Source organism: Crocodylus siamensis, chromosome 2, assembly GCF_052110815.1.
Source record: "Crocodylus siamensis isolate JL-2025a chromosome 2, ASM5211081v1, whole genome shotgun sequence".
In the NCBI taxonomy this organism is placed as follows: Eukaryota; Metazoa; Chordata; order Crocodylia; family Crocodylidae; genus Crocodylus; species Crocodylus siamensis.
Window position 1 is genome coordinate 266,013,525 of NC_143396.1, and position 16,278 is coordinate 266,029,802.

A 16,278-nucleotide genomic window follows, 5' to 3' on the forward strand; every position below is an offset into this window, starting at 1 on the left:
ACCTCTTCTATTTTGAGTGGGCTTGTGCAGTGCAGCCCAACCTGTTGTGACAGCTGAACCAAGGAGCACCTGACAATGAAGAGGCCACATGAAAAGGAGAATAGGGAACCAGCCATGGAGCCCGCACTCCTGAGTTAAAAGCAGCCCTACACTTGAAAGCCCTTGGGGGACAGTAGGTTTAACACGGGGCCTGCTCCTGCCCCCTGGGTATGTCGGAGGTGGGGGGGCTGCGAAGCGCGAAAGGGGGTACTCGGCTCCCAACAGGTCTGGGACGGCCGGGAGAAGAGAGCATGGCCGCAGAGGCGGTATTACCCTTCCCCAGCAGCATGTCCTTCACGCTGGCGTCGGGAGCGTGAAACAATCGCTGAGCTTGTCCCAGCGACACACCACAGTCACCTCCGGGAGGAGCTCGGAGCCTCCTTGGGGACCCTCGGGAAGCGGCGGGTGCTGGGAGGGGCTCGCGTGGGCTCTGCCTGCGGGCTAGCGGGGCAGGACACGACACACACACACACACACACACACACACACACACACACACCCCGCAGCCCCTGCGGGGGGGGCACACGGGGGGCGGCGGCTTCGTGACGCCACTTCCGCGGCGGCGCTATAAAGCGGGCTGCGCTGAGGCGCTGGAGGCACCTCCGACACCGGCGCCGCTCCCGCCGCCCGCTCGCCGCCATGGTGCGCCTGTCCCCGCCGCCGCTGCTGCTGCTGCTGCCGCTGCTGGCGGCCGGCCCAGGTGAGCGCGGCGCCTTCAGCACCGCGGACAGCTCCGGCGGGCGGGCGGCGGGCGGCGGGCGCGGGGCGCGGGCGGGCGGGGCGGGCCGTCAAGGTCACGGCCGCCCTTAGCGCGGGCGGCGCGGCATCGCCCCCCGAGTGACCCCGCTCTGTCCCGCAGGGCTGCTGCTGCCGCTGCCCGCGGAGGACGGCCGGGGCGACACGCAGGTAAGCGCGGCGGGGAGCGGGGCCCGGCCCGGGGATTAGCGCGGCTCAGGGCGGGCTCCGGCCCGCGGCCCCTCTCGCGGCTGCCGCCCCTGCAGAGCCGCTGCGGCTGCTTGGCTGGAGCCGCCGCCCCCGCAGCAGGCGGCAGGGCCCGGGCTTGGGGCACCCCAGAGAAGGGAGCCGGCTGCCACACCAGGGTGCTCTGGGAGGGGGCCTGTTAAAGCCCCATTTTCCTTCTACTCCACCGGGTGGTGCTTGGGCAGCTCTGGGACCTCAGTGTTTGCCAAGATGAGATGTGTCTTCTGCAAAAAGGACGCTTTTACGGTGGCCCCTGTCTTGCCACAAGCTCCTGCAACTGCAGGCAAGTCAGTGGGGCTGTGCCCAGGCTGAACTTGGTCCTGAGAGACAGATGGTTCCTGATCCTCTTCCAAGCTTGAGACCTGGTTCAGCTCCCACTGAAATCAGCAGGAGTTTTTCTCTTCGCGGGTGGGAACTGAAGCAAGCCCTTGCTGAGCGACTTTGCCGCCACTGTGAAACATTCAGGAGTTGAGTTTCACATGGCAATTGTTTATCGCCTCCTGGTGCCGAGAGAGAAGGCAGCTTGTCCCTCTGCCCTGAGGGTAAGCCTGTGAGGCAGCACTCTGCCTGGCCTGTCATCCTGAACCAAGCCTGCGCTTCCAGGTCGTGACGTGGTGGAGAAGAGCTGAGTAGCAGTTCATTACCGCCCAGTTAGGGGCAGTGGGCACTAAAGGGGGGCTCCCTTCATAGCTTACTATGCTTTCTTAATACAGAATGATTTCAACTGGGACTCGGACCCTCACTTAAAACATCCCACTCCTTCATCAGTTTCAGAGTTCAAATGCCCTAAGAACAGTGGTGCTTATGGTTTTGCAGGCCAGATGCATGGTGCAGGGCCAGCCTGTGAATTGGCCCAGGCCCCCTGACACCCCTGCATGGATGGGATTGGGCTCTGGGGCCCTCCAGTGCCCTGCACAGATCCATGGGGAGCCCCGTGGACTGGTCCCAGGGGTCAGATTAGGGGCTGAGCACCCCTGCCCTAGAAAGCTGGTATTGCTCACTTACAGGCAGCTTCGATGGGGTGCTTTTCTGAGTAGGTACAACATAACTGGGTCTTAAGAATGTAGTTGCAGAATGTACTTAGAGAAGATCTATGGAGAAATTACATCCAGAGTAATTATAGCTGCTCTGCTTTGGTTACTTACAGCTGGAGATAATCTTATTCACTTCCTGACCTAGACTGTTTTGTAGTGTTCATGTGCCCTTTTAGGGCCCGACCCTGAAATCTTCGCTCAGTGTAAACTCTCAGCCGAATCAACCAGTTTAAAGCATAAAACAAGAGAACATGGGAATAGAGCTAGAGAATGCTGATTTTACTGCATTTCTTTGATCCAGATTCACATTTTGCATGATTAGCAACACTTTGCCCCACAGGTCCTACCGACGTCTCATGCAGTGAGAAGCTACTCAGTATGAAAAAGGACATTGGTTTCTGCTGCTCTCATTCAGTGGACAAGCAGTTCATTTTAGCACATCTAAAATTAATACTAATGGATTGTGTGTGGTGTGGAAGAAATCAAAGAAAGTGTAGACATTAATTTACTTTCCCCTGGTATTGTATATCTATCCTGAACTCTTTCTAGAGTTGCAAGCAATCTCTTTGAACACTGAGAACATTTTCAAGCAGAAAGCAAGGACCTGAAGAAGAATGTTCTGCATTTGAAAGCTTGTCTAAGGCTCTCTCAACAATGCCGTTGGGCCAATAAAATATATCACCCACAGAATTCTTGGCCACTGTCATACTTCCTGGACCATCATGGCTACAAAATCATTCTAGCATTTCAAGAAGATCTTTCACTATATCATCCCTTTCTAAAATCACTTTAATCTGCAAAATCACATGGCTGAAAAGAATTAATGCTTTGCAATTTATGAACAGTTAGACTTTTTTGATTGGAGAATTAGTATACTTAAGCTTGTACCATCCTAGTCAACTGGGAGTTGTTGATTAGAGTTAATTTGCAATATGGCAGTATTCTGAATCTCTTCAAGGTGTCACAGTGCCAGAGTTCAGACCTGCATGATGGACACCGAAAGATGACAGAAGTTTGGGATGCGAAGAGATGAGCAGGGTGAATTAGAATTTTTTTCTCCAAGAATTAATTTTATTCACTTGTGGACTCTTCTTCAGTTGGCAGTTCTGACCCTAATGTGCCTTATCAGATGCTTGATAAATGCTGCGACTGCAATAGGTAATTTTTCTGCATAAATACTGCAGCAGCAGATCCTCACTGTAGTGTTAATCATTGTTGGCCCTTCCCTTAATTTTAACACAGACACTGAGCTAGGTAGTAGATATTGTATTCTCCAAGTCTAATGAATGCGTAGGAAATTGACATATGTACTGCACCTTTGTTTGGAAATTGTATACCTTGTCTTAGCAGTATGAACCTGAAAATGGGACATCCCAAAGCTAAATGGTGGAGTATAAGATGAAATGGGCCCTGGCCTTTTCCCTATCACTTGGCTAATACAAACAAGAGCAGGGATGTTTTAATCTATACGCTTGTATCATTCTAGGTGAGGAAGTGCATTGTAGAAGTCATTTCAGATACTTTGTCAAAACCAAGCCCACTGCCAATCAGCCAGGAATGCCTAGAAACTCTCAGAGGAGGTATGGAAAACTGCTTTACCATGGTCTCATGAAAACTGCTTATCAGCTGTAAATAACATACTGCTCAGTTCAGAGCATGTGCCCTGTCAGGACAAAGTTCAGGACAAAGCACTGCCTGCACTGAAGCTGAAGTTTGGGAGTCATTTGTATGAAATAAAAAATCTAGTAACTTTTAAGTAAACTGATTTGGCGGGGGGATTTACCAGTAAGATCAAATCTAAAAAATCAGCTGATTAGATAAAGGACCAGATAAAAAAGGCAGGTAAAAAAGCTTGTCTTGCTGTTCAAAATCTTCCATAACAAAGCTTCTCTGTCATAGATAAAAGGATCGTTTCAATCCTTCGACATCAAAATTTACTGAAGGAGCTTCAAGAAATTGCAATTGAAGGTATAGTCCGGCATTAATTAAACTGTGAGGAGGGGTGGCAACAAGTTTTATTATAGCTCTATATGAGTCTTCTGTACTGGTGCCTTTCAACACCTCAAATTAAACCAGGCTTAAAATAATACAAGATGAGCTGAGTTAAAGGGGTTTCTTGCTATCCCATTCTCCCTGTTGTTATTCTCTCATCACAGACTGTGTTTTCCTTAGGTTTGTAATGCAAAATGTTTTTTGCATCTCAGGGAAGCAGCAGAAGGAAGGAAGTGGGGAAGTATTGGCCATAGGAGGTTCTTCTTTTTTTCTCTACTCTGTCCTGGCTGGGAATGAGATAAGTGTGACTAGACAAGACCATACTTCATAGTGCTTGGCCTCTTCATAGTGAGGGAGGAGGACTGGTCCAAAAATGTTGACCCTCTTTTTTTCCTTACTAAGATTTGGAGGTGGGATAAATTGAGACTGTATTCCCAGAATAGGCATAGCCAAAGTGCTAGAGAAGAGCTGGGTGGATGGTTTAATAGCAGAGATACTAAACTGAGACTCAGGAAATGTGCAATCAATTCCTGGCTCTACCACAGATATCTTGTGTGACCTTGGGCAAGTTGCATTATGTCTCAGTTCCCCAATCAGAAAACCAAGAGTAACACTACTTCCTTTCTCCTAGCACTTGTCTCGCCTTACCTAGTTAAGTTATATTATTTTGGAATCAGGGACTAGTTTTGTGTTTGTGTGTAACTTAGCACAATAGGAACCACTATCTTGACTAAGAGTTAGGGTCTCTGGACACTATCCCTACTTGCTTCTCCTTTTCCAATGAAATGTGAGAGCGATACAGCATACTGTGTGGAAGAATCCCTATTTATCTTCTTTACTGGAGGGTTTGGCAAAAGAGGCCACAGCTTCCCATGAATATACCAAGTGGAAGGGATTGCACATGGGAGAGGGGGCAAGAATGTTGCATTGCAGGAATAGCAAGCACTGAGCAGGAAGAGATGTATAAGTCCTGGTTACCCTTTGAATCATGGAGATAATTAGGGAACTCCTGGAAGGAGAAGTGCACCACTTCAGTGGAATTACTTATGACTAAAAATAAGCATATACTTAGCATGCTTTGTTAGAGGAGGGCCTTGCATTTCAGTTCATATTCTTCCATCCACCCTGAGTCCCCTCCTGCAGCATTGCTGCTTTCCAGATGTCTCTCTCACATTAAATGTCTGTTTGCTTAGGGATTATATCTCTCTGATACACTGGCTTACACACAATGTACTTTACTTAGGCCTTGTGATTCCAGTTGGTTCAAGCTACTCCTAGGTTTAGCCCTGCTAATTTATATTCTCATCCAGATTTTCACTGTCCAAGATTCATTCTGAAAAAAAAATATTCTGAAACTTTTATTCCAATCCCAATCTTTAAAATATAGTAGGGAACATTGCTCTTTTTTTCCCCTTCCCTCCTTGGTACAGGTGCTAATGAAAGAAACCAGCAGCAGAAGAAAAACAGTGGGTTTGAAGATGAACTTTCAGAAGTCCTTGAAAGCCAGAATGATAACATGCAAAGAGGTTAGTGTCAGCATAACCCACTGTAAATCAGTGTATTACCAGTAATAGGGATGTTCTTTCTATCAGCCTTGATGCATACATATCCTGCATATGTGGGGGCCTTTTTACTGCTGAAATAGCCTAGTGACCTTGGGCTTGCTTTGGAATTGGTCAAAGGCTTAGGAAATAAGTCATTTCTGAGCTAGAGTAAATGGTGAAATTCTAGATGATAGCCAATGCTGAATTTTTTTTCTCCCCAATCTTGTTGCCAAAAGTATCGCCCATTTTCATATTAGAATGAGTGCCAGCTGGTGAAACACTTGATAACATATGAAAAGAATCGTAACTCTGACTAGCTGTATATTTTTTCTAGTTTACATGTTACAATCACCCCCATCATACAACATTAATAGCTGAGTCATACAGCTCTTGAAATAATGTGGGCTTACATCCTAAAAGTATTCGATTCAGCTGTGGGTTTTCTGTTTGGCTGGGTTTTTTTCCTCCCTAGTTAGTCCTACTAACTAGAGCTGCCTCACAGTTACCTTCTATAGTTCAATGCTCTCCCTTTTCCATTGTAAGAGGAAGGTCATGCCAACATCAGAGAAGCCTGCTACAAACAGACTTCCATAGAGAATGGAGTCCAAAGTAAACCACACCACTATTAAATGAATCGAGTGTAGTTCCTACTGTGCTACAGAGCTTTTTCTATTAGATGTTTATTATCCCTTGCTGGGCAATGTTCTGAGCTGTTGCTATCGTCTGCCATGCACCCAGGGTTGCTGACCCTCTGTGACCAATAACCACTCCCATTGATTTGCTTGTTATTATGGGAGCAAGACTAAAGGAGACTGAAAACTCTCCTTTGGCCAGAAACTGATCCTCCTCCCACTGAAATCTGTGGGAGCAGAAGCCAGGCATTGCCTTATTGTACGAATTACAGTGCTGGTGGCATAATCACTCTCCCAGCCCCAGTGGACACGATTAGAATGAGGAGTCTTGACCCTCATGCTCCTACATCTGGGACTTCAGCCAGTCAGACCATTGCTCCTTTTATGCCAGGGATATTTAGTACAATGAGGGACATTCATTACATTTATTCACCTCACAGGTTTTTCTCTGTGTTTTTTCATTCTATTCTCTCCCTTTCTCTCCTTCCAGTTATATGCCATACTTTGTCCTCTGTTCTATTTTCATATACCTCTTGCTTTTTACCGTTCCTTTTTCTCTTGAAATGAGAATATAATTATAATTACTCTTTTACATGAGAGCTCTGAGATCAGTCCGAGGTGAACAGCCATAAATTGGTAGAATCATGTGGCCAGCTGACCAGATTACAACCCCATGTTACATGTAAATAACACATTGCTATCTCTTTGGGCTGTTCTGAGAGTTACAGCCCTTTGAGTCATGTAGCAGAAAGCATTTTGGCATCTCTGATACTTTTATATATTTAGTCTGATTTCTAGGGGACTGCTAGCTTGCCATTTAAGTCTAGACCACAGCAAAGATGCTGCTTCATCAGGGCATGAGCATATACATTGACTTGTTCAATATAGTAAGCTTCAGTGGAAGTACTGACACGCTTCAATGTAAGCAAATCCTTTTCACTTAAATCATTTAACTTTGCACTTAAATGATTCAATGAATTGAACTTATCCTCAGAAAAATGTAGAAGTCTCTTCATATGTAAAACAGACAATTAAAGACAGGTTCTATTTTTGCCATATTGACCCCACAGATAAGGGAAAGGAGATCCCTGCAGAGGAAGCTGCAGCCTCCCTTGCTGAGCTAGAGGCAGAAAAAATGCAGCATAATGAGAGGGAGAACTCAAAAGAGGACGAGAAAAACAGCCTGGAAGAGAGAGAGTCAAGGCCACGTGACATTGACCCTGAAAACGACAAGGAGAATGCAGAGGAATTTGAGAGCAATGAGATTGGTGAGGCAGAAGAATCCCCAAGAGAAGATGCTTTAGACAATCACATTGGTGATGACCTCCGCGAGGATGAGCTGTCTGAGCAGAAGCACCAAGAGGATGAAGATCAGCCTGCAGGGACCAATGAAAGTCTGGAGCTTGAGGAAGCAAGGGAAAGAGTTTCTAAAAAGGACCAGGAGGAAAGCAAAGAGGAGGAAGCTGTAGAAGAACATGCTGAGAAAGATAGTGGCAGGAGAGACACCCCCAGAGATGAACACCCAACAGAAACAGACGGGCTCCTCGGGTCAAATGAGGATGAGAGTGAGGAGATTCAGAGGGGAGACCGTATGTATTTCTGATTGTGCCTGAACCACCTCATTGATTGTTTTTTTGTTTGTTTGTTTTGGGGGTTTTGTATTTGACAGAATTTCAGGACAGATTTACAAAGGCACATAGCAGCCTAGAAATAAAAATAGGTACATACAAAAATACACAAATGTGTTAGGTATCCAACTGCCACCAGAAGTTCCACTAGTGGTTGCCTGTCTGTACAGGCGCCTAAATGTCTTTGTACTTCTGGTCCTCTGACACTTTGCTTTGACTGTGACTCTGGCTGGATACAGTTCTTAAAGAGTTTCTAACTAAGTTATTTCTGCTCCTCAGGGTTGCTAAGTGTTTTATGAATGTCACTGACTCCAGTCTCTGCCATCAACACTGCACTGCATCCATATTTTTTTCTTCAGCACATCAGAATAACTAGCTGTGTTTTCATTTTGACCAGTGACTGTCAACCAGGATGCTGTGGGGTGCCCCCCTGTTAGATGCACAAACATGATTCACAACATAAACCCAAAGTTTTCAAATGGGAATTCATGGTGTTAAAACACTCTCATCCGTTGTAGTCTTTCTGAGTTCTTTGCAACAGAAAAGTTGCTGTATTTTTTTTCTATAGTCAAACAATTGGTTTTGAGCTGGCATTTTTCAAGGGATGCCTCAGGCCTAAAGAGATTGAGAACCACTGATTTAGCTCTTTGTTAGCCAGAAAGTCAAATTTGTTCATCCTGGCCCCTTCTGTAAGTAGTAAATAAGGTATGGTTGAATACAATTAGCTCCGAACAAAACCTCATTTTCATTGTCATAATGTTCAATAAATATTTCAGATAATGAAGATGCTTTAGGCTTTGGCAAAGGAGGGAGGAACTCTGAAGAAGAGAAATCCTACCAAATGAAAGGAGGGAGGCATCATTCTGAGGATGAAGCCATGCAGGCAGAGGACGCCTATCACACCAGGGAAGTAAAAAGTGAGGAAATGGAGGAGGAGTCTTCCAAAGAGTGGGGAGACTTGAAGAGATGGAACAAAATGGATGAGCTGGCTAAGCAGCTGACAACCAAGAAGCGCATGGAGGAAAATGACGGTGGTGAAGACCCAGACAGATCCATGAAAATGTCATTCAGGTCCCGCAAGTATGACTTTAATAGTCCTGAAGAAGATGTAAGAAGGTCTTGGAATCACCACTCGAAGGAGGACAGCAGTGAAGGGTTTCCACTTGCCCCCATGCCAGAGGAAAAAAAAGATGAAGAGGGAAGTGCTAACAGAAGAACAGAGGTTGGTGAGAGACCTGTGCATGTATTTGAAAATACCATGTAGATATTAGCAATTATCCAAAGTGCCCTTGAAGGTGTAGGAAGGTGCCTCACTCACATGACAGAGCTACTTCAGTAAGCCCAGTGTTGGGAAGAAACATGCGTTTTACCAGTTTGTGACCTTTCTGCTGTTCAGGGTTGTTAGTTATTATGTGTATGGAAATGGAACCATACAGGTTTAAAAACAAAATCCCGGAGGCAGTCGGAGCAATGTATGTACCTGAGCCACATTTACAGAGCCAGATTGCTTAAGCAGACCAAAATTCATATGTAGAAAGCAGCCTTACAAAAGCATACTTACAATTAGCTTCTGGAGTTGCACATGTTATTTAGGTGAATGTATGTGCCTCTTGGTGGCAACATAGAGAATTCCCCTTTTAATATTTGATTTTATATTTGCTGTCTTTATGTGCCTCTGGGCCTATGCCCTGGGGGAAAACTGTCACAAACTTCTTTTCATTTGGTGCTAGGCACTAAGTGGAAAGCCAGGGCCAGGACCAATAGAGGCTCAGGCTGGCAAAACACAAGGTAAGTTGAGGCACTTATCAGACAAGGGACTGTTGCCATAAAGGACTGGAGGGAGGGGAAGGGGCTGGACAGAAGAAACTGAAGTTTTTACCATTAACTTTAACTAGCATGAGTTTTGAAGCTACCCAAGTGTAGGTCTCTGGGAATTGTGTGGAGCTGTGGCTATAGGTTCTTCATCTCACATAATGTATTATATCCATATTATATATTTCTATATATTCAGTTAGTTTCCTCCCTTTCTTCCTTTTTTCTCTTCCTGGTATGCTGCTACTTATTTCCCCAAGGCTAGAAATAGGTTATTTTTCCCTGCCATAGCTTAAAAATTAAAAGACAAAGGGGAGATTGCACAAGAATATTATTCCAGACCTGGCCTTAATGGAGGCAAATCAAAGGAGACACTAAAAACACTTTGATGCACACTCTGGAAGAGCTGGCAAGGCAAATGACTGACTTGGCATTGAACAACCGTGTAGTCACTTTGTTCCTCCCTTCCCCCTTAGAGGACCTGTGCAAGGCCTTCATTAAGTTTTATTTCTTCAAAGCCCTACTGAGTTCACCCCTGCAGCTGCAGGGGAGAATGGATGCAGGAGCCCCTTACAGTATGACCCATTCATACCAGAATGGATGGAACATGTATTTAAGTTAATAAGGTGAGACCTGTTGTTTGCTACTGCATAAGCTCTGGCCTGCTGTTGAGACATCCTGACCGCCTACTGAACAGCAAGCCAATCAGAATAACTGGGACTGCAAGGAGGAGCAACTTCTGCAGTCAAACTGATCAGGGTTGCAGTGGCTATAGCTAAGGGGGAAGTGACACCTGCACCTTTGCCAAAGAACTTAATTTGCTTTTTGGGGGGAAGAAGTGCTTTTGTAAGCTTTCAGTCAGCATCTAAGGTGTTGGGGTCCTGAGTATCCACTGCAGTTAACTGATTGTATATCCCATCATGGAGCCCCAAGGGAAAGGGTGGAAAGTTAGGGGAGACAGTCCACAGTAAAAGCATGTGAGCACAAGAACTCTCCCCACCAAAGATACAGGTAGAGCCCTGTAGGAGAGAACCCCCTTTACTATACTTTTCATCCTTCCTATTCCTCTGCTTCCTCCTAGAATAGGAGAACAAATCAAGCTCAGGTTCTGTTTGTGAAGTCAGGCCAGGTCTTATATTATCCTGCCTCCAGCACTGGTCTGGTACTGATGTTTTAGCAGATGGCCGTCCTCCATTCTGTTTTATGCTTCCAGGCCACATTTTCCTGTTACTTTCAGAGTGTGTTTATAAAATAACTAGATGTTCAACTGTTAACTGAACTCTAAGAGTATAACCACACTAACTGGTGTTACATATACAATTTATTTGAACACTGCAGAAAGGACTGAAATGTGTTGGGCAGAGGGAAACCACTAAAACAGAAATTACTCTTCCATCTCTCTGTGGGTATTTAGGATTCTGGCAATAATGTTCCACACTATCCTCCTGACATTCAGAAATACTGAAATACCTACCTCTCAGCATGCTTGGACTCCCTGCAGGCGCAGGGAGATTATGGGAATGACTATTACTTTAGAATCACTCTTAGAAGCAACTAAAACTCCTTAATGCCAATTACTCTCATTGTTCTGGGACTGGCAGCTTAGTTTTCATCTTGAAAGTCAGCTAGTTTAGTATGCTATCTTTTAGCACTGAAATCACCATGTTTACAAAGAGCTGACTATGTTATAAATAGACCATCTTTCCATCTCTCTGGGGAGGCAACCAGGTACCTTTAACAACTTTCCTCTAGGCAGCAGTTGATGAAAGAGGAGAAGTTCAATACCTTTAATGCTGCAAAAAGGGAACTTGCAGGAGGTTCCATATCCAAATGAAGTAGGTGGCACTAATAGGCTAGAGGATTAAATTTGCCTATAGCAGGGTAAGTCCACATGTGTGCAAATGCACTGAGGAAAGGATACTGACTTTCTTAACTTACATGATGGCACCTCTTAGCTCCTTCCATCAAAATGCTTTACAAAGAGCCTTGGGCATGTAAGAATGGGTCCATCTCCCTCATGGAAAGTGTTATGCATTTCTTTCTATGTCCATTAACTTAGGACCCCCGGCAAAAATAAAAGGTGATGCCTATGCAGGTAAGTATTATTCCCACTTTACAACTGAGGAAACTGGAGCGCAGAGAGCGTGAGCAAACCATCCGTCAAGGAATTTTGGGACACACTTGGAAATAGAAGCTTCCCAGCACCAAGTCTTAGTCGCAAAACCAGCCTCTCCCCCACCACAAAACAGGATGTGCTGCTTTGAGTGATGTTAGCCATTGGCAGAATCAAGAGCACTATCCTGAAGGAGAGTAGAAATTGCGTGGGATAGGATAATACTCAACACTCTCTGTACCTGCTGAGTAGTCTTTCAGAAGAGAAGCCATTTAGTCCCTCAAGTTAAATCCCTTGTGCTACGGTGGGAGGTGCTAAGTCCTGTGGATATTCCTTGGTTGCCTTAAACAATGGTTTTAGTAGACTCTGGAGGGAGGTCCATCCAGTACTTCTTGGAAGGGTCAGGGCCTGTGAAAAACCAGGGCCTTTAAGGATTTTGAGGACCCATCTTATTTTCCTCCCCCCTAAGAAGATCCAACTGTACAGCTCTGCATTCATTAATCTTCAGTGACATCTGACTACCTCATCTTAAAGTGTGTCCTGCTATTAGACTACTGCAGAAATGCTTCTCTTGACTTTTTTTTTTTTTTTTTTGCTATTCATTATTTAACTAAGGACAAGGATTAGGAATAGGGATGTATATGGGGTGGGGGAGAAGGTGTTCAGGAGAGCAGATTTCAGAGCATCTTTGCTCTGGGGACAAGTCCTTCAGAAACAGAAACTCACCCTGATTAGTTTACCAAGTCCTGGACTGCAGCAGTGCCCTTCCTGGTGCACTAGGGATTTGAATGGCAGTTTTCCCCCATAAACCACCTGTGCAACAAAGCAAGATCAAACTTGGTATCTGCATGCTGTTGAAAGCAGAAGGTTGAATGTTTCTAGCATGGGTTGGATGTGTTGCTGCCCTCTTCTGTAGCAGTGAGGCAGGTCAAAGGCCACTTCAACAGTACTGGAGCACTGGCCTTTGTGGATTGCAGCTAGGCTTGGGCAAATTCTCATTGGGACTGATAGGCATTTTCCAGTGTAGAGACCAGGTCCACTAGCAGGGCTGAGCCTTTTGGGTTTTACCTTTTATTTCTACCCTGCCCTCCCCTCCTCCAGAAAATGCATGCATCTTAGCCTGGAGACATGGCTCACTCTGGCAGTGGCCTTTAGCCAGTACAAATCTTTGCTATTTATTAGTAGCCCCAAGGGACCATTTAGCTGGTAGGAAGTTGTGCTGTTAGTGCCAGAGGTCCGCATCTCTATGTGCATGCCTACGGTCAATGGCACATGGCCCAGGTTAGTCTGCTAAATGAACCCATGTTATTTTGTAGCAAGACATGGGGTTTGAGAGCAGACTAGTTTGGACAAATACTGTGCCTTAAGGAGACCACCTATACCAAAATAGCCTCAGAAAAGGGCCACAGCAAAAAGCACCCAAAGTGTGTTTTGGGAAGGGTTGCTCATTAATAAATTTCCCCATTACCTTTTTATACTTTTTGTTTGTTTAAAGAGGAGCAGTCTAAATGCACAGCTAGGCTCTGTGTGTTTATACAGCAGCATGTGTGGAGCTGGACTGCTGGTTCAAGGCACCATTTATGCCCATGCAGGCACCAGGAGCCCTTTGTTCTGTACAGGTGTAATCCAGTCCCTATACAGCACGTGAAGTACCTCCTAGTAGGTCAGTGAGCTGCCAGGTTTGTTTTGAATATTTGTAAACCTACATCCCCATAACCAGCAAGCATCATATTCACAGCAAATCCAGAGAAAAGGAATCATTAAGAGGATATCAGCAATTGTAAGTTGCTTTGCTGGCTTTTCTCATCTCTCCTCTAAGCTTGGGAAAACAAACCCACAGACAGATTAACTGATGTGAGTAATGCTGCTTACCCTCAGTGTAACAGGAAGTTTAATTTCCGTATGTGCTGTGTTAGGATAAAGTGATGGCAAGCACTGTAAATGAAGCAGATTATCTCTCCTGTACCAAACTGCCCAGAGATTCACATGATCTTGACTTCAAGTATAGCTCTCTGCCACTGTCTTGCTGCATGGTCTTGTGCAAGTCACTTCACATGGCTACTCGTCTCGGGCATCTGCTCTCTGAAGGATGTGGGGGAGGGTTTTACTTACCTAAGTCACCAGGGTGTTATAAAGACTGATCCATGAGTAGCATCTACTTGGCATGTAAAGCAGTAAAAGAGTGTTCTGAATTATCTTGCCTAGATTATTCTAAACATGTTTCTAAGATGGCGTTTGGTGTATGAACTGAGAAATACTCTCCTTGTCTGTGAATATTAAAACTATCTGGATTCTTTACATCTTTTCTGAACAACCCAGCTTTAATTTTAAGGAGATTAAAATCTCCAAGCAGGAGCTCCTGATCTCTTCTGCACTTGGCTGGATGTCTCAGATCTCCTACATCAATGCATTATGAATTTCTTTATTCCTTAGATCTTGGAAAACAGCAGAGAGCTGCCATGCCACTACTGTATATGTTAGGAGTGTGTGACACAGCTGATGGTTACATCAAGAACACTTTACATTTAGAATAAAAAGGGAACAGTTGGCTGATTTCAAATCTAGGGCATGTGTCTGCAGGCCCTCCCAGCAAGAAGGGCTCACACAGAAGGCAGCTAAAGCTCTCAGTGGTTTCAAGGCAGTAAATGTGAACCTGCTTCAGAAAGTTACTTATTTTATTTTAGAGTAAAACCCTTCTAACCAAGATCCAAGCCCTGGCATGCTGGTATTGTACCAATGTATTGTGCAAGGCAGTGTCTGCCATGCTGAGTTTGTAGTCTAAAGAAAGGGCTAGAGGGGAAAAAGAGCAAAGAGGTGATATGACAAGCCACTGGCCTGACGTGTGATCTGGAACAAGACAGGGGAAGGGAATCTCAGTTCAGACCATCATGTTTTTATTTCAGCCACTGAAAACCACATTGCCTCTGGGCTGCCTACAAAGCAGATCAAAATTCAAATAACTAAGCCCCCTCCCATCTTTAATGAGGCAATGGGGGGAGGGGAAAAAAGTTAAGGGCTGGCTCACCTGTGGGATCATTTTGATTTATTGGCTTGTTACTTTAGGATCAAGAGCTGGAGAGCCTGGCAGCAATAGAAGCTGAACTGGAGAAAGTGGCTCACAAGCTTCATGAGCTAAGAAGAGGCTGAAGTTTTCCCAACTTGTAACATCAGTAGAAGCCAGAAATTGACTCCTTTTACACAGCTTTTTAATTCACTGGTTAAATAAATAAATAAATAAATAAATAAATAAAAGATGGAGCAAAAGCATTTCATCTAGGAAGCTGGTATTGCTAGGAAATAACAGGCTTGGCCCTCTTTGCTACAGTGTTGTGCTCACCCTCTGCTTCATACTTGATTTTGTGTTCTCTCAGCCACTCTGGATTCTTTCTTGTACCCTTTGGAGTCCTGTAGCCTGAACCGTGTGACTTATTCATGCATTTTCTAGCATTTTGGGTTTTTTCTTTTGATTTTTAAAAAAAAACAGGACAGCTTTCTAGAATGTTTCACTTCTACCATTAGTTTCTCTGGATAAAACTGCAATAACTTGTTATCTTTTGATTAAAATCTGAGAACTCTGACTGTAATATATTCTATATAAAAATTTATCTAAGGAAAAATAAAATGGTGATGGGTTCCCTCCTTTGTTTTTCCAGCTGTTTCTCAATCCTTGCACACAGCACAAGGGGTTTTCTTATTGTATAACCCAAGTAGAGAGAGGACCAAAATCTCCTCTATTCCTATGAAAAAAAGTTTTCTATATTGTCCCGCCATACTGATACATTAAGCACTATTTTATTGCCTGCTGTTAGTGTTAACTAGTATGAAACTGTGTCAAGACAACCATGTAGCAGGGAGTGAGTTATGACCATCACATGCAGGTTCAGAAAACAGGGTGAGGTGCAGGAGAACAATAGGCAGGCAGGTTTCTTGCATTTAAAAAAACCTATAGGATGCATCCTGAGGAGCGCAATGTGTAGTTTGTGGTACTGCAAATCCATTTAAGACACTGAACTACACACTGCACATGTGCACCCATTGACCACACTGCTAGTTCACAGCACAATGGGGTTTTTTTGTTTGGACCTCGGAAGATCCTGGTGTAAGAAAAACCAAAACAAAAAAAACACAGCTAAAAAAAAAACAAAAAACAAAAAACAGCATAGTGCACATGGCAGCAGTGTGCACTGCCAGAAATGGAGCCTGGCCAGCCAGAGCCATAGTCTGGCTGTTGGACAGGTTCTGAGTAGCCGGCTTGATTCCACTGCTGCCCTGGGAGACCCCTGAGGCCCCAGGTAAGGCTGCTAGGGCCAGCACAGGTGCACACCCCAGCCTTTCCTACTGCATCCAGAGCATGCATGCAGGGGTGTGCTCTGCAACAAAAAGCAGCAGCACAAATATGTGCCATAGCTTTTTGTGCTATGGGAAGTGTGCACCTTGGCATGTGTGCGCCCATAGGTTGTTTATACACATGCTCCATGGCAGGGGATGCAGGACGCTTTAATT

At 44.9% G+C, this 16,278-nt stretch overlaps 1 protein-coding gene across 1 annotated transcript; it reads left to right on the forward strand.

Annotated features, from left to right (window-relative positions):
* Positions 1-615: 615 nt before the first annotated feature.
* Positions 616-15,414, forward strand: CHGA (chromogranin A). Its single transcript, XM_090033902.1, has 8 exons — positions 616-739; positions 899-945; positions 3,541-3,634; positions 3,954-4,022; positions 5,477-5,572; positions 7,293-7,811; positions 8,627-9,072; positions 14,839-15,414. Exons 1-8 carry the CDS (start codon positions 679-681, stop codon positions 14,920-14,922), a joined length of 1,416 nt encoding a protein of 471 aa, XP_089890028.1. The 5' UTR covers positions 616-678; the 3' UTR covers positions 14,923-15,414.
* Positions 15,415-16,278: the final 864 nt, after the last annotated feature.

What these genes read in the sequence shown, in the direction of transcription:
- CHGA (XM_090033902.1), top strand. Translation starts at nt 679, where the DNA reads ATGGTGCGCCTGTCCCCGCCGCCGCTGCTGCTGCTGCTGCCGCTGCTG. An exon ending in ACGGCCGGGGCGACACGCAG is followed by an intron (nt 946 to 3,540) that starts GTAAGCGCGGCG and finishes GTATCATTCTAG; the next exon opens with GTGAGGAAGTGCATTGTAGA. An exon ending in GGAGATTCAGAGGGGAGACC is followed by an intron (nt 7,812 to 8,626) that starts GTATGTATTTCT and finishes TAAATATTTCAG; the next exon opens with ATAATGAAGATGCTTTAGGC.